General features: G+C 42.0%; 2 protein-coding genes across 4 annotated transcripts in view; both read left to right on the top strand.

Moving 5' to 3' along the window:
- Positions 1–387: 387 nt before the first annotated feature.
- LOC102296856 (insulin-like growth factor-binding protein complex acid labile subunit) lies at positions 388–6640 on the top strand. Its single transcript, XM_042219875.1, is given in 3 exon segments — positions 388–549; positions 5091–6113; positions 6115–6640. Coding segments are annotated over 2 exon segments (1158 nt in total). The 5' UTR covers positions 388–549; positions 5091–5099; the 3' UTR covers positions 6259–6640.
- Positions 6641–9487: 2847 nt separating this feature from the next.
- LOC102296358 (major facilitator superfamily domain-containing protein 6-A) overlaps positions 9488–23882 on the top strand; it is a 22324-nt gene continuing 7929 nt past the window's right edge. The window contains exons 1-6 of one of the 3 annotated variants that reach the window (XM_042219873.1): positions 9488–9779; positions 11780–13283; positions 18484–18581; positions 20768–20929; positions 21094–21192; positions 21963–22249. In XM_042219873.1, the coding sequence (XP_042075807.1) occupies positions 11782–13283; positions 18484–18581; positions 20768–20929; positions 21094–21192; positions 21963–22249 (2148 nt within the window). In that variant the 5' untranslated portion in view covers positions 9488–9779; positions 11780–11781. The remainder of the gene's footprint in view (positions 9780–11779; positions 13284–18483; positions 18582–20767; positions 20930–21093; positions 21193–21962; positions 22250–23882) is intronic. The other 2 variants (XM_005919920.3, XM_005919919.3) reach the window with 2 other exon arrangements.

The following is a 23882-nucleotide window of genomic DNA, read 5'->3' as shown; positions in this document are numbered from 1 at the left end:
TTGGTATATGGTCAGTATGTGGATGCACCGACGCCTCCTCAGGGTGGTTATATTGATAAATACTACAACTGATAACATATTTTTTCCATTTTTTCTTTGATGATCCAATTTTTTTCCACACTTAAATGCAGCTGTGTGTACGAACCCTGCTGTAAACATGCAGGAACATCGGGGAGATAAACACAGCGGCGCCTGCGGTCAATCAAATCTGTCCAGACCTCCTAATTCTCTGCTCTGTGGCCCAGTTTGGCTTCAATCTCTTAAAGCTCCCATCTCCTAACCCACACCCACACCACACCACACACCAACAGCACACCAACAGCGCTGCGTGGTGAATAATTGACGAGTCCTGCCTCCTCTCCCTCCCTCTCTGTGTTTCTTTCCATCACTCTGTCTTTGTGTTGTCGCTCGCCGGGTTCTCCAGACCGTGAAGACCCGCCCCTCCCTCTGCTCCATCACGTCCACTCTCCACCTGCTGCTGGCTGGATGTTGACGACTGTCAGCAGGTAGACAGACGGACGGAGGGGCAGGCAGGAGCAGCAGCTGCTGGTAAGATGAAACCGTTCTGTTACGGTCAGACAACACAGACTTTTTGGAGGTTTTTATCTCACAGGCTGCATCTGCTCCTCATTCTTCTTATTTCTCATGTTCAGGTATAATTTTATTAGAGGACAACATAGTGAATGAGTCTGCTGAGCATTCGTTTCATTTAAAGGATGTTTTTACTGCCGTCGCCCTGATGGGGACCCTTTTTTAAAACTGTGAGAGTGCTCGAGTCATGTATGTGATTTTGCTTTCTCGCTGCACCCAGTTTTCTATACTCAGATGAACTTTATTCATTCCCAGATCTGTAATCAATAAACTCCTTTTTTTTAATGAATAGATGATTATTAGTTTTTTTGTTTTTATCAACAAAATCAGTTTGGTGACACAGGAGAGCAGTGATGCTTCTCTGGTATTATAACATGCTGTTAAACCTCTCGGTGCGCTATTCTATAGGATTTATGTTCAAATTCTGTTGTTATTAAAATCTATCAGACTACTTTTGACATGACGTCTGAATTCACGTTTGTCCATTTCAGAGGAGTAGTGCAGAGACGCTGCAGCTTTTACTAAATTATGACGAATCAGTCCGGCCCCCTGATGGCTTTACAAAGTCTGACAGTTTGCACAAAAGGACTTTTGTTGTTTTTTACTCTGTGTTTTGCACCTGCAGGCAGATGTTTGAATAGTTTTCAGTTCCACAGTCAGCAGCCTATTTCCTGGAAATCTTTCTGGGAAAACTCCCAAAATCCTTTAATCACAACTCTGATCATCACATCAGGCAAAGATGAAAAATAGTTTTCCATGTTTTTTTTTAATGATAAATATTTTTGTCAGTTAGTTTAATTATGGTGATTCTCCATCAACAGCTTCACTTTAGCCTCCCGACGGCCACAGCTTGTCATGTCTTTGCATTTTGCTTCCAAGCAGCCAGACTTTGTTGTCATTTTTTGAAGTGGTCTTGATCAATAGTTCTCTGATAGTTTTTACAGTTTTATGTTGTACATTGGATGTTTTTTCATTCACTTTTACTTCAGTCCTTGTAACTGACCGTTATTGGAGGAATGTTTTTTTTATTTGTTTGTTAAAAACATAATTTTTTCCCATTTCTTTAATTGAATTTTGACAGAAGGTGATTCTCAGAGAGCTTTTAGCTGAAAACTTGCATGGTGTGCAGTCTGACCTTAAAAGATTTGAGGAAACTGCAAAAGTGGATAACAAAAGAACAAGTCTCAGTCTAAAGAAAACTATCTACAGTATCTGAAAGTCTTGTCCTTGAGACATACAAAACAAGCAGGACCTGAGAGATGCACCTGGACCTTCATCTACTGTTCACTGAAGCCTCAGAAATGGTGTTAGTGGAAGGAAGCCATGCTTAAGGAGGGAAACAGGGAGAAAAAGCTGATATCTTGAACATCTTGTAAAAATGGAGAACCCTGTCCGAAGACTAAATGAATCACTGCACCTATTTCTCATTCAAATACTGCAACACAAGTTCAGGAAAATAGTGAAAATATGTCAGAAAACCAAGAGATTCCTGTTATATCCAGTGGATTTGTTAAACTAGATTTTTTTAAATATACTAACTTTTAATTACTTCCAAAGGTCCACGTGCAGTGCCTTTTTACCCACTAGGGGCAGAAGCTCACTTAAAAATTGTGTTTTTACTGCAAAATTTCTCCAGAACTAATCAGCAACTTTTTAGTTATTTATTTTTTCTCTCATTATATTTTTAATTACAAAAAGTGTTGTAATATTAGGAAAAATGACATGCAAAATAATATATAGCACTGCAACCAAAAAGCAAAAGTGAAAAAATATATTAAGAATTAAATTAAATCAAAACTACTGAACATTTTAAAAGATAAAAACCTCTTAGGCTTCAGACGTCCAGTATGCATTATTAAATAATAAAAAAAATAGCTTCAGTATAACTAAACCTTCTAAAATGTGTAATTACAGCATCTCTTTAACTCTGTAGAGCTGCTCTTATTTAAATGATCTCTGACGCAATGTGACAGATTAGCCCAGGCGCGACCCAATCTGGCTTTGCAGACTAATGAGAGTGGGGCATAACTCAGGTTTTTTTTTTTAAGTGAGTCTGCGTTTCAGTTTAGGTTTTACTGAGCATTACTTTCTGTATTAGTGAAGTTCTAACTGTGTATAAAGTTGACCTTTTTCTTCTTGTGTCTCATACGCTTGATGCCTTTGTCCTCCAGTCCTCTTGTGTATGTCTTCATAGTTGATGCAACTCTTTTTGTCTCTGACTAGTTCCTGTTTTACTTTGAGGGTTAGAGTTTTTTGGAACCTGTGCTATATTTACTTCTTTTGTCTGAGTGATTCCTCAATCAGCCCTCGGTGTATAAATAGTCCTGTCCTCCTCTTTGTCGCCTGTAAATGTTCATGTTTTTTCCCCATGTGTTGCCTCGTGATCTCCTTTCCCCCATCGTTGTTACTCCTGCGCAACCTCTTTATGGCAAAGGTGGTCTGTCTATTTGGACAGTTAGTAAAGGGTTTTTGTTGTTTCTGTTAGAGTTGTCTGATTTGGTTTTAACACCCAGTGGTGTTTAAATGGATGTTCATTTAAACAGCCCTGGTTGAATGGCAGAGCTGTGATTGAATGTGGGGGGGAAATCTCAGATTTTTAAACATCTGTTTTGTAAATGGATGATTAGTTAAATCTGACTGCTGTTTTTTACAATAAAGGAATATTTTCCCTGACCCATAGATCAGATTGGAGGATATTTAAATGAGTTTGAATGAATTTAAATGAGAAAATCTAAAAATTCACCTTTAAAAAGTTTGCAGTGTCATCAAGGTACAGTGGATCTCTCTCTTAGCCTTTTAGGCTGGATTTCTCATTTATCTCATCACAGATAGTACTGCATATGTCTTTATGAAAATTTTAAATTCTCAGCGCTGTAAAGAAGTCCTGCTGAAAGCTGTCATTTGTAGATTAGTGGATTTATGCTTTGAAGTCGAGCTCCCACACAGGGTCACAAGATTGGTTTAGGAGCTCCTGATGAAAAAAAAAAAGGATTATTTTTTTCCCACAGTTGTTTTAGTCAGCATTTACAACTTTTATAAAAACAAAGAAGATTCAGGTCTAACTCACTGTACATTCAAGAACAAATGAAGGCAACAGCATTTATAGGTAGAGATCTCCAGCTATCTGTTTGTTTGGTTGTTTTTCTCTAAAAATGTCGATTCGTCAGAAACACAGAAATATACAGCTGTAGTCAGAAATTTACATCTGCTCCTTATGGGCAAGAATGTAACTGTAATTTTGGTATTATAATGATTTCTTTGAACTGTCTTTTTCAGGCGGGGAATGATTGTACAGGATACATTTTTAATAACTTTAAAAAACAAGAATTGGCTGCACAAGTTTGAATTTATATTGGATTTCCTCTAATCCACACAGGCTCAAATATGTACATACACTCACCTAAAGCTTTATGGTCAGACGAGACAAAGATTGAGCTATTTAGGCCAGCGGTCCCCAACCTTTTTTGCACCACGGACCAGTATAATGTCAGACAGTATTTTCACGGACCGGCCTTTAAGGTGTTGCGGATAAATACAACAAAATAAAATGATACGACCAAGACAAAAACTGTGATTTTTTGTACATTTAATAATAAACGCGAATTCACTGTGTAATTGTGTAACTTTATTAGCAGTGCCGACAACACTGAGAGTAACCTCCTCCTCTCTGCCCCTTAATGCTCTCTGGTCGCTATGGTAATGCCTAATTTCTTTCAAAATAAGCCACACAACTACAACACTGGAAAAGACCCAGGGAAACTGAGTTAACGATAAAAACCCTAAAAACCATAAATTTCACATCTCAACTCTCACGGTCCAGTACCAAACGCCCGCTGATGTAGGCCACATTGACCACAAGTATGTTTGGAGGAGTAAAGGTGAGACTTTCAAATCTGGGAACACTATACCAGCTGTCAAGCATGGTGGTGATATCATCATGCTCTGGGGTTGTTTTGCTATCAGTGGTACTGGTACAATGTAAGCTGAACAAATTTCATGGAATAATATAATAATAATATAATAGAGGAGGACTAGCTCCAAATTCTTCAACTTCACCTCAAATCAACAGCCTGACAGTTAAAACTTGGACACAGTTGGGTGTTCTAACATGACTATGATACCAAACAAACATCAAAACTGGTTTTGGTATGGATAAAGCAGCCTCACATTAAACTTCTGGACTGGCCTTGCCTAAGCCAAAGCGGATGATGCATAAAAGCCAGGACCGTGACTGGAAACCAACCAATTTAAATGAACCCTACCAATTCTGCAAAGAAAAATAGTCAAAAGAGTTTAAAGGGTTACTCTTTGTTCAAAATGTAAAAAGTTGAAAACATAGTTGAAACATAATGCTTCATTTTTTTCCTCTTCTAATCACTACAATCACAAATCTTCAAACTAAATCTATATATATTTCCTGGACAGTATGAGATTTGCGTATCCATGTCACAGTCCTGAAAGAGGTCACTGAGTGGTAAAATCCTTCCTTGTTGTTTCAGAGAGCCATCATGAAGCTGGTTTTGCTCCTCCTGCTGGTGACGGAGGCATCCTGCAGGTCTCACAGCTCTGGGTGTGAGAAGGGCTGTGACTGTCGTGGAGACCTCAAGTTCACCATATGCTCAAGGGCTTCCTTCACACGGCTCCCCAGCCGAGTGCCTCCCAACACTGAACTCCTCGACCTGTCTGACAACTGGATCTCCATCATCCCCGAACGCACCTTCAACACCACTCGCAAACTACGGGTACTCCTGCTGCAGAACAACAACATCAGCGTGGTGGAGGATGGGGCCTTCTCACAACTGGAGTTCCTCCAGAAGCTGGATCTGAGCTGGAACCAGATCACCACTCTCTCTGAGGGATTCTCCACTGGCCTAGCCTCACTGCGGGAGCTGCAGCTGTCCCACAACCGACTGACCACCCTGGGCAGCCGGACCTTCCGGCACCTGGACAGCATCCAGCGATTAAACCTGACCAACAACAGCATCCAGACCATTCAGATGAGATCGTTCTCCTCAATGAGCCTCCTCCGACAGCTCCACCTGCAGGACAACCAGCTGACGTCTCTGAGGAGTGGCACTTTCTCCATGCTGCGCTCTCTCGAAGTCCTCAACCTGGCCGGAAACCAGATCAGTGAGGTGGAGACTGGTGTCTTCAAGCCACTTGCCAGCTTGACGTTACTCAACATTGCCAAGAACCAGCTGACCACCATCTGCTTCAAGACTTTCCTGAGCATCCACACCTACAGCACCCACCTCCTGCTGGAGGGGAACCCCTGGAACTGCGACTGTGACCTGCAGAGAGTTTTCCGGAAGCTGCGCAGCATCCAGCGGCTCTTCCTGGATGACTACTACAACCTGACATGCAGTTCGCCACCTGACCTCCAGGGCTACCTTCTGATAAACGTGGATGATGAGCTGTGCATTGCTGAGACCGTCACTGTGCTCATCATAACCATCACCGTCATCATCACCCTGCTGGCTGCCATGCTGATGGGTGAGAGAAAGAGGAGGAGGAGGAAGAAGAAGGGATTCCACTGGACGCAGCAGGGAGACTTTTCAGACGAGTCAGACTACTGAAGCAACTTCTGTTTCTGACTTAAATATATCACTCTTTCTTTTCTCGCACTGTAGTCTGATAGTATTTTCAACCAAGAGTGCTCATAACTAGACTAGAAGTGGAGTTTAAAAAGTCCAGATAGAAGCCTCAGTGAGATTAAAAACCTGTATTTCAAAAGTGACTTGGCCAAGAAGGCAGCAGAGATTGTATCCATCCATCCATCCATCCATTCATTGCATTCTACTTATGTGAAGCTGGGTTGTGGTCACAACAAATCTGTTTTTAACTGAGGATTTCAGGGCATGAACTGATGGTCGGACATCCTCCTTCAGGATTTTCTGGTAGAGAGCAGAATTTGTGGTTCCATCAGTTACAGCAAGTCGTCCTGAGGCAACAAAGCAACTCCAGACCATCACACTACCACCACCATGTTTGACTGTTGCTATGATGTTGTTTTTATGAAATGCTGTGTAGGTTTCTTTTGTTCTTTTTCTAACCCTTTCCAGACTGTTAGATGTCAGTGACTTTGATTGTCAGCTGTTTCTTTAGATCATGACATAATGTGTTTCTTTTTGAGAATATTGAAATCAGGTTCAATTTTATTTTCTTGATTCAACTGGTGTGGTCGTAATCAGGTCTGGGTGTAACTAGTGACATTGAGTAACCACATTTTTTTGGAAGGCTATATTCAGAGTCAACTTGGGTGTGTGTGTGTGTGTGCGTGGGGAGGGGGGTAGATGCTCATACTTGGGTTATCTTTGTCTATTATTTAAATGTATTTGATGATCTGAAACAAGTAATGTTCTTCCCCACGGTCTCCTCCCAGCTTTGGAGGGTTCCCTCCCAGAAAAACTCCCAAAACGCCCTTTAAAGCATGTCTGTTATGACTGAAGGGAAGGTTGCTGATTACACATGTATACACACAGATAAGCGGGAACCAGCTCAAGGATAGATTTATACAAAAACCAGCCAGCGGGTAAGCCTGCAGACACACAGAGAACATAAGTGATTTCCACAACCATTTAGCAATATATATATAATAGATCATTGCATTAAAATGCTCCAAAAGGCACCAACAGCATAAGCACAATCAAAAGGTCCAGTTGACTGACAGCTATATTAGAGATAATCCATTACAGTCTATCTTTTCTGCAGCAGTTTCAAGAGCATGAAAGGCTAGACAAAATTGTCCTCAATCTCCTGTTGCTGGAGCTTTCACAGGACTTCACCAAACAAAGCCCATTTTTTCTACTACTGTTGTTGTTGTGGTAGTGGTTGTGGGTCACAAGGTAGAGTGGGCTAACAGCTAATCGTGAAGGTTGCCCGTTCCATACACAGTTCCTGTAGTCTGCATGTTGAAGTAGATCGGGTAAGATGCTGAACTCTGAAGTGCACCTATTTGACTGTTAGCTTAGCACATGTGTGGATGCATGAATGAGGCTTTCACTAAGAAAGCACTTTGACTGCCCAAATAGAGTAGAAAGCACTATTTAAGTACCAGTCAATCCACCTTTCTTCAAAGAGGCATGACCTTTGCCATTTGTTTGGACCGGTAGTCATAGACTGCTTTCTAGTTAAGCACTCAAAGTGTTTTCTTACCACAAGCCTCATTCACCACACTACCCACACAGTCATACAGGTGCTTTTTTCTATGCCTAAGCACCTTGTCTAACATTTGCACACACACTCTCACTCCAATGGTTGCAGCTGCTGGCTGTAAGGTGCCCATGCGGGGGTCTTTATGTGTGCTGGGGCTTATACCGGGCTCCTGAATTAGTTGGAAGTCAGAAATTCCAAGTTCCTAATTGGAAATTTTTTGTGGAACATCCCCTCAACTTGGATTTCCCACTCGGAAAGTTGGAGCAGACCAACATCCTCCGAGTTAGCAATCAGAGATGGCTCCCTTCCAAGTACTAACCAGGCCTGACCCTGTTTAGCTTCTGAGATCAGATGAAATCAGGTGTGCTCACGGTGGTATGGCCTTAAGTTTGGTATGGCCATCTTTAAATCAATAATCATGAGTGTGTATGACTACAGCTCCTCAGGTACAGATTTTTACTGCTCTGAAAATGACTGTGTGACATGAGACGTTATTTACTTCAAGCAGCTGGGTGGAGTGTGTGGTTTCCTGGTGATGTAACTTTATGATGCCTTCCAGGAACTCTCATTGCTCTTGTATTTAAAGCCAGCAGTCCTCACCCACCTGTCTTTACACCTTTGTTAAATACGGCATGAATTATGCTCTTCTGCATTTGCTCTGTTTGTTCTGTAAAGCAAAGAAGGTGTACAAATAAAGTCCTTTCCATCTCATTGATTGTCACGGTGTTTGAACCAATTAATTTCTGTCACAAAGAAAAATGGAAAACGACATGACACCTTTCAGACTTGATGGTGATCATGAAGGAACATTTCTGACTTAACAATAGAGCCAGTTTACACAGTTCATGATCTTTACAGCTAAATTATAATATGAAGCCTCTTAAAGAGGAAGGTTTGATTACAGCTCCTCTAAAACTGGGCATGAGTGCATTAAACAAGAGAGTTTCTGTATGATTATTGGATAATAATTTGATATTGATCATAAGAAAGATGCAAAATGCTCCTTATGGTGAAAAATGTTTTATTGTTGTAGACTAATAAGCCTTCAGGGAGTCCTACAGTCATTTTGAACTGTCTGTGTCTCTTTAAAAATGAATTATTGCTGTGTTTTTGTATGTTTTGACTGCGATTAATGGCACTTTCCCCTTTAATTGAGGCACTGGAGACGTTTAGGCGGAGTCGCTTTGTGGTATCAAGTTGCCAGAATTTACACCTGGCAACTACCGGATGTGACGAAAACTTAAAAGCACAACGGTGCCATCAGCTTTGAAAAAAGTAGGCTCACAAAACACACAAAAGTAGCAACATTTTTGTTAAATAAAATGAACAAATGTTTTTTTTCAACTTTCTAAAACCGAACATGTTAACTTTTCTAAAACAATTTCTTCCCCAAGATCCACTAAGAAATGTTTAATTTCTAATTTTAAACTGTTTTCCCCTTATTTCTAAATACTGTACCAATGTGCTTATGGTAACATTTTATTATGTGTTCCTTGAACAGATTACAACATTTTTTAGACTTAATAATTCAAAAACAAAACAAACAGTAAATTATAGAAAAACAAAAATGAACTTTATTCAGTCTTTCATTTAATTGTGAAATTTAATTTAAAGGTTATTATTTTATATTTCTGAGAGGAATTACTCCAAACTATTCAATAATTTAAAAATAAACACAATTTAATAAAACTGAATAAGGCAGCGCATACGCATGAGCTTTATTTTGGAAGTCTCGGCCTGTTGTCGTAGAGGTCCCAATGGCGGGCTTGACCGCGGCGTCTCTGTTTTCTGGACAGGTGGAAGCTCCGGTTTGACGAGCTGCCGTTGTTCTCAATACAAAGACAGGCGGAGACGAGAAAGACCTGAAATTCCCCCCGAATTAAAACATGAACTTATGTCGGAGACTATAAATATTTTACAGAAAATAAAAGCGGTAGTTTGAACGGTTTTTGTGAAAAATGTCCGCAGGAGAAGAGAGAAAATTGAAGAGAAACTGCGCAGTCATAGTTTAATGGGAGCGGTGACCTGAGCAGGTAAGAACATTAGTTTGCGTTGTCGTTAAATTTGTCCTTTATTTTAAATTAAGTCTCGTGAAATACATGTTTAAAACGTTTAATTTAGGTTACATGGTAGAAATCCTGACATTCGGAGACACTTCCTTTGTGTTTAACCGGGTTTAAATGAGCGCCAGCACTTCCTTAGCACTTCCTTAAATTACCCCTTAAACATTCCGACTTTGGTTTGTTTTATACAATTTAGATAACCCGTAGTTTTGTTTAACATGTCTGACACTTCCGCGGAGACCATCACTGACAGATGGACGGCTTACAAACTGAGGTCTGAGGACCTCCAGAGGTCGTATGTTTGCTGAAATATCTGTATTGGTGACTGCTGCTCAGCTTTCAGTTTTATTGTTGTCACGATACACAAGTGGACCTCAAAGTAAGGCTTAGGGACCGTCAGGGAGTCTAACCTGGCCGTCTTTGTATAAAAACAAAATATCAGCACCTTCAAAGTACATCCACAAACACTGACGTTACACAGGTCGGATTATAGTACCAGGAACTCGTCCATTTAGACTGATTTAATTTGGACATGGGAGAGTGTACAGATTGTTTTAATATATGTGAATACTGTGACACAGAAATATGATGATTTCTTTGCTTTTTACCAATTTGGACAATACTCTACACATTTAGCCCCTTCTAGTATGGATTATATTACCTAGCACACGTCAGGGCCATTTAAAACACAGAATGAGACTATTTGAACCTTTTATTCTACCTCCGAATGCTTGGATTCACAGTTTTTCTATCATGTAGACCTCATGACACCATGTCTAGACCATGTACCATGTACCTTGGTACTGTTCTAATCATTCATTACCAAACCGTTTCAATAAATGTTTTGAAAAACAGTTTGACATGTCTGTAACACAAAACATGTGATTAAAGAGGGTTTTTTTTTCTTTTGGCTCCTGGACCACATTAGACTAGATCTAGACTCTTTTAATCTATAGATTACATAATCTATAGATTATGTAATCAAGAAAACATCCAGGAGAGTTTCAAATTCAGATTCTGTGAGACTTTTGTCCCATCTGGAACCAGATTACTTGATAGCTTTTAACCATTTGGTTGTATTTGACACCAGGTGTAGATCAAAAATGACTACATGTTAGAGAACAAAGAGCATAGCAGTAGTGCGAAGGACTTGGTCTGAGTATAGAGTCCATTTGTTAGTGGTCTGAATGATGAGGGCTACTCAGACCATGGCTGGTGAGGTGAGTGTGCAGGGATGGGGTGCGGTGTTAGCTGACAGTCCAAACGTCTCAGGGGAAGGAGCTGTTTGTGAGTCTGGAGGTGTGGGACCTGATTGACTACCAAAGGGCAACCGGTCAAACAGGTGGTGGGTGGGGTGCAGGGGTTACCTCTGATGGTCCTGGCTTTCCCGAGACAGGAGGACCTGGTGATGGTGTACAGGGGTGGCAGAGGGCAGCCATAATCTGGATTATATTACCCAACATAGGTTCAGGTTAGGAGCTCTGTTTATGACGTAATCCTTAAATTAATATTCCATAATGCCACTCTGAATAGATGGTTTTTTTAAAGCAGCTTGTCTACAGTATTCAGAACTGCCTAAATGTTCCTCCAGAGGCAGATCTATTTATACCGGTTGTTTGATTTTGGCCACAGTCAGACAAGTATTGTTTTTGGAAAGTCTCCAGAGAACTCTGCCCTTTCACAGAAATACAAAGACATGTCGTGATCAAGGTTTGCTCTTTTTATTGTTTTCTCTCGGAGTCAAACAAGTTATCCACAAATGTTCTTTTTCTGTTTTAAAAATATTTAATATTAAAACATTTCTCTTAATCTTTCAGGTTATTTCTGGGTGTTATGAGCAGATTTCTGGTATAACTTATGTTTTAGCAGAAAACTACTAATGATGTCTCACAGTGAAGTAGTTACAGGATGAATTTAGCCTCATTTGGTTACTCTGGCGTTGCTCTAACCCTCATTTCCTTATCTTCCAGATATGCCAGCCGACGACAAGGTTGCCATCCTGACAGATGATGAGGAGGAGCAGAAGAGGAAGTATGTCCTCGCTGAGCCATTCAACACCCTCTCCATGGCCCAGCAAGAGGCTGTCACAGCGCCACCAGGACCCGGCTCTGACATGGCACGTGATCAGGTGGCAGCAGTGGCGGCCTCACAGCCAAATTCCATGGACTGCTGCGAGAGGACGTGCCTCCGCATCAACAGCCACCTCCTCATCTCCAAAGTCTTCTATTTCTTTTTCTATGCCGCCTACGGCTCGCTGCACCCCCTGCTGGCCGTGTATTACAAGCAGCTTGGCATGTCAGCCAGCCGCAGCGGGCTGCTCGTCGGCATCCGCTACTTCATTGAATTTTGCAGCGCCCCCTTCTGGGGTGTAGTGGCGGACCGTTTCAAGAAAGGAAAAGTTGTGCTGCTGTTTTCCGTTCTGTGCTGGTTAATGTTCAACTGCGGCATCGGGTTTGTCAAACCTGCGGAAATGATATGTGAGGAAAAGGGAGCTTCTCTCTCCACGCCTGTTCCACCCGTGGTAACGGTCCAGCCTCAGGATAACGTAACACAACCAAGCAACTCCACCAACCACACCAGAAGTCGGCGAAACGTACTGGAGCTGCATGTGGAGCATTCCCACGTGCTCCACAGGCTCGAACGTAGTGTGGATGCCAACATAACCACAACATACTCTCCATTTAATTTACTAAACACCACCCAGCTCGTACCAAACACCACTCTGCAGACCACCACCAGTTCTGCTCCAGCACCTGAGAAAAAGTACCAGATCATCTACAACAGGGACCAGGTGGAGTCCATCTTCCTGCTCATCCTGCTTGTCATCATCGTGGGCGAGTTCTTCAGCGCTCCCGCCGTCACCATCGTGGACACGGTGACCCTGCAGTATCTCGGTAAAGCCCGCGACCGCTACGGCCTGCAGAGGATGTGGGGCTCTCTGGGTTGGGGTCTGGCAATGCTGCTGGTGGGCATCTGGATTGACCACACTCATATCACCGTGGCGATTGAAGGCACTGGTTGCGCTGTGCCCGATTTTCGCCTTCACAACTACCAGCTCGCCTTCATTGTCTTTGGTGTTCTGATGGGTGTGGCGTTGATTGTGGCCACTCAGTTTTACTTTGAGAAAGGCGGTGAATACCAGCAGGAAGTTCCAGAGGTGGTGGAGGACTCGGCGAACACTGACAGGGAGTCAGTCACTTCAGAGCAGACCCCCAGCAACCCCAACACCACCCAGGAGTTCCACTACAGTGACCTCCTCAAGCTGTTGTGCAGCGTGCGCTACAGCTCCGTCCTCTTTGTCGCCTGGTTCATGGGCTTTGGCTACGGCTTCGTCTTCAGCTTCCTGTACTGGCACTTGGAGGACCTGGGCGGGACCACCACGCTCTTTGGGGTCTGCTCCGTCCTCAGCCACATCTCAGAGCTCGCTGCGTATTTCACCAGCCACAAGTTCATCGAGCTCGTGGGACACATCAGGTAAGAACAAACACTACAAAGCACCAAAGCTGCTCCTACATATAGAGATTTTCTCATCACACATCAGTTAGTAGCTGGTCGCTAAAGAGCATCCCAGGTTCCACTTGCCTGGCTAACCGTAATACCACTCTCTCACTGCCAGTGTATCCTTCACTTTCATTGGTGGTTCTTTAGTCGCTTGCTTAAAAATTTTAAAAGGTTTCGCACACTTTGCGTCGTCAGTGGTTGTGTGGCTTGTTGTCATTGACATTTTCTGTTGTATGTTGCTGCTAGCTGCTTCCTGTGTTGATATTCCTTAACATCCTAAGACCCAAACTCATTCATGGCATGCTTTAATTTTTCTTTGCTATTTGGGCTGATTGGGACCTGATGAATGTAAAAACAAAGAATTAGCAGATCTTTTTTTTTTTTTTTAACCTAAAATAAATGAGATCCACATATGAAGACATTCGTTATAATTTTGATAGAACAGTGGCAGTATAATGTCCTCGTAAGTGGATATCAGGCCCTTGTAGGGCGACCGTGGCTCAGGCAAGCGCATCTGTAACCGGAAGGTCGCCGGTTCGATCCCTGGGCTCTCTGTCTTAGTCGTTGTGTCCTTGGGCAAGACACTTTACCCTACCGCCTACTGGTGTTGGCCAGAGGGGCCGATGGCGCGATATGGCAGCCTCGCTTCTGTCAGTCTGCCCCAGGGCAGCTGTGGCTACAAGTGTAGCTTGCCTCCACCAGTGTGTGAATGTGAGAGTGAATGAATAGCGCTTTGGGTGCCTTGAAAAGCGCTATATAAATCCAATCCATTATTATTATTATTATTATTATTATTATTATTATTATTGTAGAGCAAAATTTCGTATTTTGGTCTACACAACCCAAAATGTGATGTCCACATATGTGGCCGCCAGGTCTGAGGAGGTTAAGGCTGCTTGGAGATCACGTTTACTTTGAACTTTTTTCTGACTTTTTTTGTCCCAAATATTTTTGTTTTTGATAATCATGGGAACCAAGACAGAAACATCTGGTAATTAACTAATGAAGTAATGAATTGTTTACTAATTATTTATTATCATGCTGTTAGGTTTCACATAGGTGATGTTCCCCCTTAGATACACAGTACTATCTCTCCTTCTGGGCTATTTAAAGAGCCAGTTCATCTGTATTACCATTGCTGGAGCATGAGTTCCTTTTTCCTCGTGTTCAGCTGCCTCTGATCTAACTCTTCCACCATTAAATCAAAGAAATCTGTAAGCTGTTTAAAAAAAAAAATCCATCTTCTCAAATAAATGACCAAAAACAACTTCCATGCTTTCTTTAAAGACTTTTTAAAAGCAAAAACTCTTGATCAACCGTTTAAACTGTGCATTCATAGCATTAATGGTGGGTCCAAACAGTTCAGTCATCGCCTCGCTGTGTTTGGTGTCAGAGCCGTGACAAGTGAGCGCTCCTCTTTGGGACAATGCGGCCATTGAATTCAGGGTCGGACCCTTCGGGTAGCTTCGACATCTGAGAACAAGGGGTTAGATTTCACAGATCCATCTATGCTGTTGACTTTCAAAGAGCTCTCAAGTCTACGCAAGGTGAAGATGGAGCAAATTTAGCTGAAGTACTTATCAGCATGCCCAGCAGGTGTATTTATTATTTCTGTTCCTCGCATTAATCAAAAGCCTCGTACGAAGCCACTGATAGTTGGGAGCATGCAGCAATTACTCAGACAAAATGAGGCAGTCGTAGAAGCTAGACAAGGTCTATAATGTAACTGAATAATGAATGATGAGCACCGTTTCTCTGGTGTCAGACGTGGAGTACTTTCTGTTTTACTTTTAGAGGCCTCAAAAGAGAAGAATTTACTCACGTGTTCACTGGCAAAAAGTGAAAATAGTGGGACTCTAACTGACATGACTGACTGTGGTTACCAGACCTCCAGTTAGCAACGAAACTTTTATTCATAATGTTTCAGAGTATTTCTATTCCCCTCAAGGCTGCTGATTATCTTAAACTACACACATTTCACTTTTCCTTTATTTAGAATAACAAAAATACAGCATGTAATATAAGTTAGTACATGAGTAAAACACAGGGCATGAAAGTAGTAATGTCTTTGTTACTCCACTGGGAGTTAGAAGATTAAAACTGGGGAATATTTAGACTGATTTAACTTTAAAGTAGAAGCAAAAATATAAATAAACTGAACAGGAATGCTCACTATGAAGAGGTGCTTATGCAAGACATCAGTGGGGATTTTCACACGGACACAGATCAGAAGCTATTTGATTTCAGTGCCTCGGACAGACAAATCGGGCACATCACCGCCATAAATGTCAACAAACAGGGAAAAAAGCAACAATAGGATGAAAAACCATCCAGCTGCTCGCTATCTCAGATTTTAAATGTTGTAGAGCAATAGTTTTCAAATTTTTACATCAACATGAGACGAGGAGTAGGAAGCTGATAGAGAGGGAGAGCTTCAGCTGTTTGAGGGTCGGTTTGTCATTTTTCTGATCCAACTCATTCCTCAGATCAGATCAGCATCTTCCTCCTTCATACAGTCCTATGACAGATGTCCACGCTTGTAAGCACTTTCCAGAATTGGCGCCTTGGGAACTTCTCCTCGCCACCATACGGCTGCGTTGACGTGACAGACCTTAACTTTCTCTGTGATCACACTGGGGACTTTTAGTTTACTTTCAGAGCTGATGGTAGATTTTTAAGTGACTAGAAGCATTAGCAGAAATGTTTTTGGAAGTCATCTTTGCTTCTTGAAGCTGTGAAGCCTAATACCATTTTCCATGTTTCATTTTAGCCAATCAAAAGCAGCTTGCTGTGTCATTATTTCATTATGTGTAAAATCCAGACACACAGGTTAAATATATTAACAGTAGCTCCTTTCTGTTCATATGCATTGAAACCTTTAGAAATTTTAAAGCAATGAGAACATTTCACCTGTTTTTGAAAGCACCTTTTCACAGAAGACAGTTACAGCCTTTACAGGCCCACAGGCTGTCTGTTTCCTCTTAATCTGCATTAGTGACTCTGTGTGTGTATATTCAGTCTCATGCAAACACGCTCTTCATCTTCCTGTGTTTTCAGGATGTGACTCTGTCTAGTAAGCACACTTCCTGCTTCACTGCAACGTCTGAGCAGCAGCTTCCTCTCTGGTGGTCACTTGCTTTCATTTTAACCGATGAGAGCACGTCAATAAGTGACCTCGGGCTGAAGGTTTAATGTGTTGACCCTTTTAAACCGACCTGTTAGCACAGAGAGACCATCTGCTACTGCTCAGATGGGCTCAGTTTAGCACTTAATGGAGTCCATCTTAGAGGACGGACTGAACTCGCAATGTCCAGAATCTAAAGATGTACTTTCTTGTGAGGATTATCGCAGTTTCCCACCACACCAAATCAGACATATTAGCTTTATGTATTTAATGTTGTTATTTTTAAAGTTTCTGTTCTGTGCTTTGTTGTAACACTTGAAATATTTTGGAGGTTTAGATCATTATCAGACAACAAGGCAGCCTGAAACATCATCACAACTTAATTCATACTTCTTCATTTGAATACTCTTTAAAATATGAGAGGGAGAGAGAGAAGGAAATGCTGATATTGGGCGCAAAGAGGGTGCTGCAACAAAAACCTCTTTGTAATTGCTTTACTGTGGTTGCCTGTGGTTTGCATGGAAGATGCCGACTTGTCTGCAAAAACTTGCCAGCTACTCTCTAAGCGGTCGTGAAGCTGTGAGAAGTATGAAGCGACCCATACAAGGAGTTGTGCCCCTTTGAAATGTTTTTGAAATGCAGACTATTTGGTGTCATCCACGTAACCAAAGCAATCGAAACAAGATTTTTGGTGCAGCGCGCTCTTTATAACCATCCATCCATCCATTCGCGTCTGCTTATCCTTTTCAGGGTCGCGGGGGGCGCTTGAGCCTATCCCAGCTGTCATAGGGCGAGAGGCGGGGTACACCCTGGACAGGTCGCCAGTCTGTCGCAGGGCCAACACACAGGGACAGACAACCATTCGCACTCACATTCACTCGCACATTCACACCTATGGGCAATTTGGATTAATCAATTAACCTATCCCCACTAAGTGCAAGTCTTTGGACGGTGGGAGGAAGCCGGAGTACCTGGAGAGAACCCACGCAAACACGGGGGAGAACATGCAAACTTTATAACTAGTTTCATAATAAAGGTGGCCAACCAGTTTGGGGATACACATTTTTCCCCATCAGCCAGAGGTTGCCAGGACTGACGGTCCAATCTCTAGGCCTGTGTGGCTGAGGCCTAACAGCTCTCATTCGTTGTTATTATCTTTGGGAAATGCTGACAACACGACCTTTCCCTGTAACGTTGTTTTCAGCGAGAGAGCTTGTCGAGCTCAGTGTTCACACACCCAGAGAACAGAGTGTGTCTGTGTGTTCAGTAACGCTTCAGCTGATGAGCAAACGTTAAAATAATCCCGGTGATGAGCGCGATGAACTCGGTGCGTGTGTGCTGTATTGTTCTCGAAATAGCAGCACAAAGCCTGCTTGATGGGTACGAACAGCACCACAGAAGAAGAACAGAAAGATTAATGAGGCGACCAGTTAAATACAGGCTCGTATAACTAAAATACTTTTTCCTGTTTTTGTAGCAACAAAAAACCACCAGGATAATTCAGTCAGCTGACTTTAAAGACTTTTTACCAGCTTGAGTGTTTGTCAGTTTTTCAGCATTTATGCTCTGTACCATTGGATCATAACTTCAATATTTATTGCAATAAAGAAACAGTTAAATAGGACAAATTATTTTTGTCTGATACCCAAACTGCAGCAGGTTTGGGTTTAAGAAGAAAGGCAAGCAGATCCAGACGAACTGTTGCTCATTTTTAGTTACAGGATGAATTTGTTGTCTTTGCTGACGTGGAAAAAAAAAGAACAAAGCTTAAACAAAGATTCAAATGATGAACGATTATACTGACTGAAGGTGTGGCCTTATCACAACCAGTTCATCCTAATGGTCATACTTCCAGTAAAACTAAGAATCGGGATGCTTACAGGATAGAAACAGTTGAAGACATTTCTTCAGTCCTTGGAAAGATGTTATTAGGATTTAAAAATCCATATCAGTCTTACCAAACATCACTAAAGCAAAGAAACAACAGCTCAGAATTGAGTTGGTAATTCATTGCAACAAGTCTCATGCTTCTTCTCTTTCCTTCCTTAGAGTGCTGTACATCGGGCTGGCCTGCAACACAGCTCGCTACCTGTACATCTCCTACCTGGAGAACGCCTGGATCGTCCTGCCCATGGAGATCCTTCAAGGTAACCCTTTCTCTGTCTGTGTCTGCAGGGAGTATTAGGACTTCAGGACCCAGAGGACAGGGCAGGCCAGGAAATGGCTTTGTTTGTCCAGCATGGCGCCTTATCAGACAGCGTTTCTCTTCCTACAGTATCGCTGGTTAGCAGAAGGCTGTCAGGGCTGCAGCAGATGACAGAAAGCTGTAAAGTACGAGAAAAAAACTGAAGGGAAGGGAAACGGCCCCGATTCTCAACTGCACGATCTGTATTGCTCTGTGTTATTTCCTTTATTGTAGCAGCATTGCAACATACAGAGAGGATATCAACAGAGGTGTTGTCAGAAAGCACAAGTGCAGGGCGCTGCCGGACTTGAAAATAACAGAAAAAGTCCTCTTTCTCGGAGTCACAAATCAGTCGAATGCAAACTTGCAAACCATGTGTCACTTTTTTCAGCCCGGATAATGAACGCTGGCTTTTCTGTGCAAGCAGCAGCTTTCTCAAAACAGGGCTGATCAGTTTTAAAAAGGAAAAGACTGATTATATTATGTCATAGGTTCTGTTTATGAGCGGTTTGTTTCCTGTTCGGGAGCTGCTGCGGTTTACAGAACACTTAGCAGTAATCTGTCTTCAGTCTTTCTGATGTTCACTTTAATGAGCTTTTCAGTCTTCACTCAGTCAGTTCAGTTTCAGATTCACAGTTAGTGGAAACTAAAGCCACAGTTAGCAGCAACACGGATTTATGCATACATTTAAAACATTTTTTTTACTAGATATACATTTTGTATTTTTATTTAAGTTTTTTCCATTTTTTATTTGTATTTTTGTAAATATAATTATTTAAATTGTATTTTTTATTTTGTGTTTTTATGTTTTTTAATTTTCTGTTTTTAATAGTTATATATATTCTATTCAATATTAAAATATTTTTATTATATATTAATTTGATATTTTTTTATATTTATATTCCCATCACACCATATGAATTGGCATCCCAGATTATTAACACTGTATTTCTAATTTATCTTTGACTTTATTTAAGCAATGCAAAGTAAGGTGAGAAATGCAGTGTATACAATAAAACTACAGTGAAGACTTGAGCAGTGAACAGCTGCTCTCTGTGGCTCACTGGTTTGCATGAGACATCCGCCCTGAGAAAACACCTAAGCCTCGCAGAATAAACGCATGAAAGCTGCATCGGGGCTTCAGTTCTGAGTGCTCCACCTGTTGGTCCAGCGTTACGCTGAGTATGACACAATTTCAAAAAGTCTAAAAGTATATTTAGCATTTGCAACACATGCGGTGTAAAAACAGGGAGGGCTGAGGCAGCCTGCTTTTTACCTCGATGCGATTAGCTGGTCTGCAGAGAGGAAGCTGAGCTGAGGTGAAGAAATAAAACTGTCACTGCAGGTTAATTAAACATATATGTCAGCATTTATTTATTCTCCAGAGTCCACAAATGGTTGACACTTGGCAGTGTCAGTAAGGACAAATAATTTAACTTGTGATATTTGACCTTGCAATGCATGAAAAGCCAAATTTTCATAGACTTTATTTTAATTCCACAGTAGAGCAATTCACTTACTCAAGGGCCAGGAAGAAAAAGGTGAATTAGAAATAGATTTAGATAATAGATAACAATAGAAAAATAAATAAGAAGGAATGCAGCAGTCAATATCTGCAGGTTATTGACTCTTGATTGGAGTTTGGAGGCAGCACAGAGAAGCCAATCTTTGTCTAAGAGGAGGCTTTAATGTGTGGACATTAATGCTGCGAGGTACACAAATGCATTATAGAGGCAACACTCTGCATGTTTAATATCATACACTCATGCAGGTCTGCTAATATGAATGCTGCTAATAGGGGTGTTAATAGCTTTAATATAGTTTAAATTCTGCATCTGTGCTTTTCAAATGTGCCCTATAGTCCACTAATGAAAGTTATCCACACTTCATGACATTGACTTTAAATGTTGTGATGAAATGTTTAAGCAAACGTTTTTTCGACTGAAAGTGTTTTTAAGTTGAAAATCTGGCCAATTGTTAAAAAACATAATAATTTCAGAGGCTCTGCCTGTTTTTGTTCAACACATGCTGCTGATGTAATGACTCTAAAGCTGAGATGTTGGAGTTAATTGATTACATCAGGATGCTTGAGTTTATTTAGATCCAGATTCAGCTGTGACCCTCTGTATGTCCCTGTTTGTCCTCCAGGTGTGACCCATGCCTCAGTTTGGGCAGCTTGTATCTCCTTCCTGAGCGCCGCGGTCCCGCCGGCTCTCAGGACGTCGGCGCAGGGAATTCTGCAGGGGCTGCACCTCGGGCTGGGTCGCGGCTGCGGAGCCATGGTCGGAGGAGTATTCGTCAATTATTTTGGTATGAAACGAGCACGTGAGGCGGAAATTGCCTTGCAGCACACTGGCTAATGTTTAAATGCAGTACCGGTGTAGTGTAAGTGGTTTATTTGAGCTGCTTTAGGGTAGGAAACACAGGAAAAATATGAGTTTGCCTTGCTAATGGTTTCTCTGTTTGCTTTGCAGGTGCTGCAGAGACGTTCAGAGGAATCGGCATGGCCTCCCTCGTCATCCTCCTCATCTTCTCCTTCATCCAGTGTCTGACCGGAGACACTGAAGGCAAAGGTGGGAAAAATGCATACAAATAAACAAGATCGCAGATATGCACATTAGGCTTGTTTTGTATGTCACTAAGTAGATTGCAGGTTTATAGTGTCTGCAATATTTAGAAAACTAAAGCATTAACTAATCTTGTCTAATAAGAAGTGTAAGAACACAGCATAATAATCACCTTCTAAAAGGAAATCGATGAAAAGTAGCTCCATAGTGTTGAGGTGTACAGATTTGCCTAACAAGTGAAAGATTCCTGGTTTGATCCCAGGAGGAAACACTAACGCCTTGACCTTAGCCCCTTGTGGATAAAGGAGCAGCTTAAAAATTAAAGCTGAAACTATGTGATCTGCAGTAAACAAAAGCTGTGCTTCCTGTTGATATTTTGAGCCGGATGTTGAATCACAGCTGGTCATGTTTCCACTGCTTTTGCTGGGTTTGTCCCTTGGGGTTGGGTCTAAGTGTGTCAGGATGTTCATGAGTGACGTGGATTGGTGCAGTTTTACAGATAATGTGGTAATGAGAGGGCTTTGATCGAGAGGAAAGCTCCTGATTTACCAGTAGGTCTACATTATAACCCTCACCGGTGTTCATGAGCTCTGGAGAGTGACCAAGAGAGGTGGAGGAAAAACTGGAAAAGTATGTCTGGAATACCCTGCTCTAGATTAGCAGAACAAACTGTTTTAACTGATGCTTTTGCTGTGACATGATACACATTCAGATCCTTAAAATCTATATTTTTGTGCCCGTCGTTTCGTGTTTCTTCCCTCTGCACCTTCTTCCAGAGGACAAAATGCTAGCAGAGAACATCCCTGTGCCCTCCAGTCCAGTCCCGATCGCCACCATCGACCTGGTGCAGAGTCACGCACCCGACGGCAGCCCGGCCCCAGTGCGACAGGCTCCCTTGTTGCCAGTAAGGAAGACTAAACATCAGGAGGATCAGGAGGACCCGAACAGACCGGCTTGGATGCTTTCCGGTGCCCCCTGGGTCACCATTGCCTTCGCCTTTGTCCAGATCAAAGAGATGATCAGCCTGGCAAAGAACAGCACTCGAGACCCTCACCCACTGCAGGTGAACAGACAGTAGCCAAGCAGAGTTTTAGTCATGAGCACATGAAAAGAAAAGCAAAAATCTGATTTAGGAGATAAAAATGTGAGAACTGGTCATTTCGGAAGACTTACAGTAATGTTATGTTTGGTTCAAGTTGTGGGAATATTAAACTGGGACTCTCCTGAATAGTTTTCTGTCTTCTGCAGTCAATTTAATACAGTTTTATTTGTAGAGCGCCATATCGCAGTATCAGGGGCCTCAAGGTACTTTATACTGACAGAATCTAAAAGCCGCAGCACGTCTGTCACTCTCTGAAGCCTCAGTATAGAGGCTTCAGAGAGTGTATAGACTTTTAGCTCAGTCTTTTTAGGAAAGACGAAGCAAAAAGGGTCAGAAAAGTGGCTAAATGTAGCGACAGCTCTGTCAGCAGTGAGGTGAGCTGAAGCGTTTAGATTTGCACATTAAAGAAAAACTAAAATCAGTGATTGCATAGTTGAGAATTTGACATCCATATAACAAATATGTGTTTCCCAGAGAATTGGATCATTTTTGTTGCGATGGTGAGGCAGGATCTGCGTGTAGATGTTAAACAATTTGTTAAATTAGTTAGTAAATGATACCGTTTTTAATTAGTGATAATAAATAGTGGAGCACCAATCAGCTGCTGCTGTAGTAGGGTCTTCATTTCATGGACGTACTCCTCCACCATCTCCAGTGCAGCTGGTGATGCTAGTCCTTGTTCTGTCAAGCTGGAGGTCAGCCCCACATGTAGAACCTGCAGCGGGTGGAGAAGTGGTGCCACCACAAGGTCTGCTGCAGCTGCAATCCCAGAAGGTGGAGTTTCAGTTAGAATAAGCAGGGAATAAAACCTGAGACAACTCTATGCCACAGCAGCAACCTGACCTGGTTGACCCGGACTTTCAAAGTAAGAGTGAAGTCATTGTGCGCTGAATCAAACATGATAAATGTATTAGTGTGTACACGAGGGGTGATCAGAAAGTTCTGAGAGCAGATACCTGAATATCAAAAGCCTCACCTGATTTTATCTTCAGCTGATCTCTAATCAGATCAGACTTGAGTTCTCAGACTGTTTTCAGTGTAGCTGCTTTTTACAGAAGGGCCTGTTACGTCCGTGTGTACTTGTGGCTCTGTAATGTGAGCTGGATGTCCTCCACTGCATCAGAACACTGATCCTTCAACTTTGTGCATTTCCCAAAACTGGAACTAAAGTCACAGGGAGGCAAACCTGGTACACGGGGCAGGAGGTGAGCGAGACCTGTGTTCAGTGCAGTGGCAGTCGGCATTGGGAGCGACCTGCGTGGTTGTCCTACGCAGAGCTTTACAGACAATCGTCTGTGTGTTGTAGCTATGCATTATCACCAGCTGCTTTCTCAAAATATGTTGAACAACCAGTAATCTGGGCTACTTAAGCTGCTGTTACTGCTGTTCTTTAGCTTGGAGCCATTCCCAAGTTTATTTTGGGCTGATGGTTTGTTCCAAATTACGTTCTTTCCAACTAATGGTGGGATATACAAGCAGTTCAAGATCAAAAATAAGTCGACTCTTGATTGGAGTTTGGAGGCAGCACAGAGAAGCCAGTCTTTGTCTAAGAGGAGGCTTTAATGTGTGGACATTAATGCTGCGAGGTACACAA

Source organism: Haplochromis burtoni, unplaced genomic scaffold (assembly GCF_018398535.1).
Source record: "Haplochromis burtoni strain Fernald_Lab_line unplaced genomic scaffold, NCSU_Asbu1 Contig_39, whole genome shotgun sequence".
Taxonomy (NCBI): domain Eukaryota; kingdom Metazoa; phylum Chordata; class Actinopteri; order Cichliformes; family Cichlidae; genus Haplochromis; species Haplochromis burtoni.
This window is presented reverse-complemented; position numbering and strand designations above follow the sequence as displayed.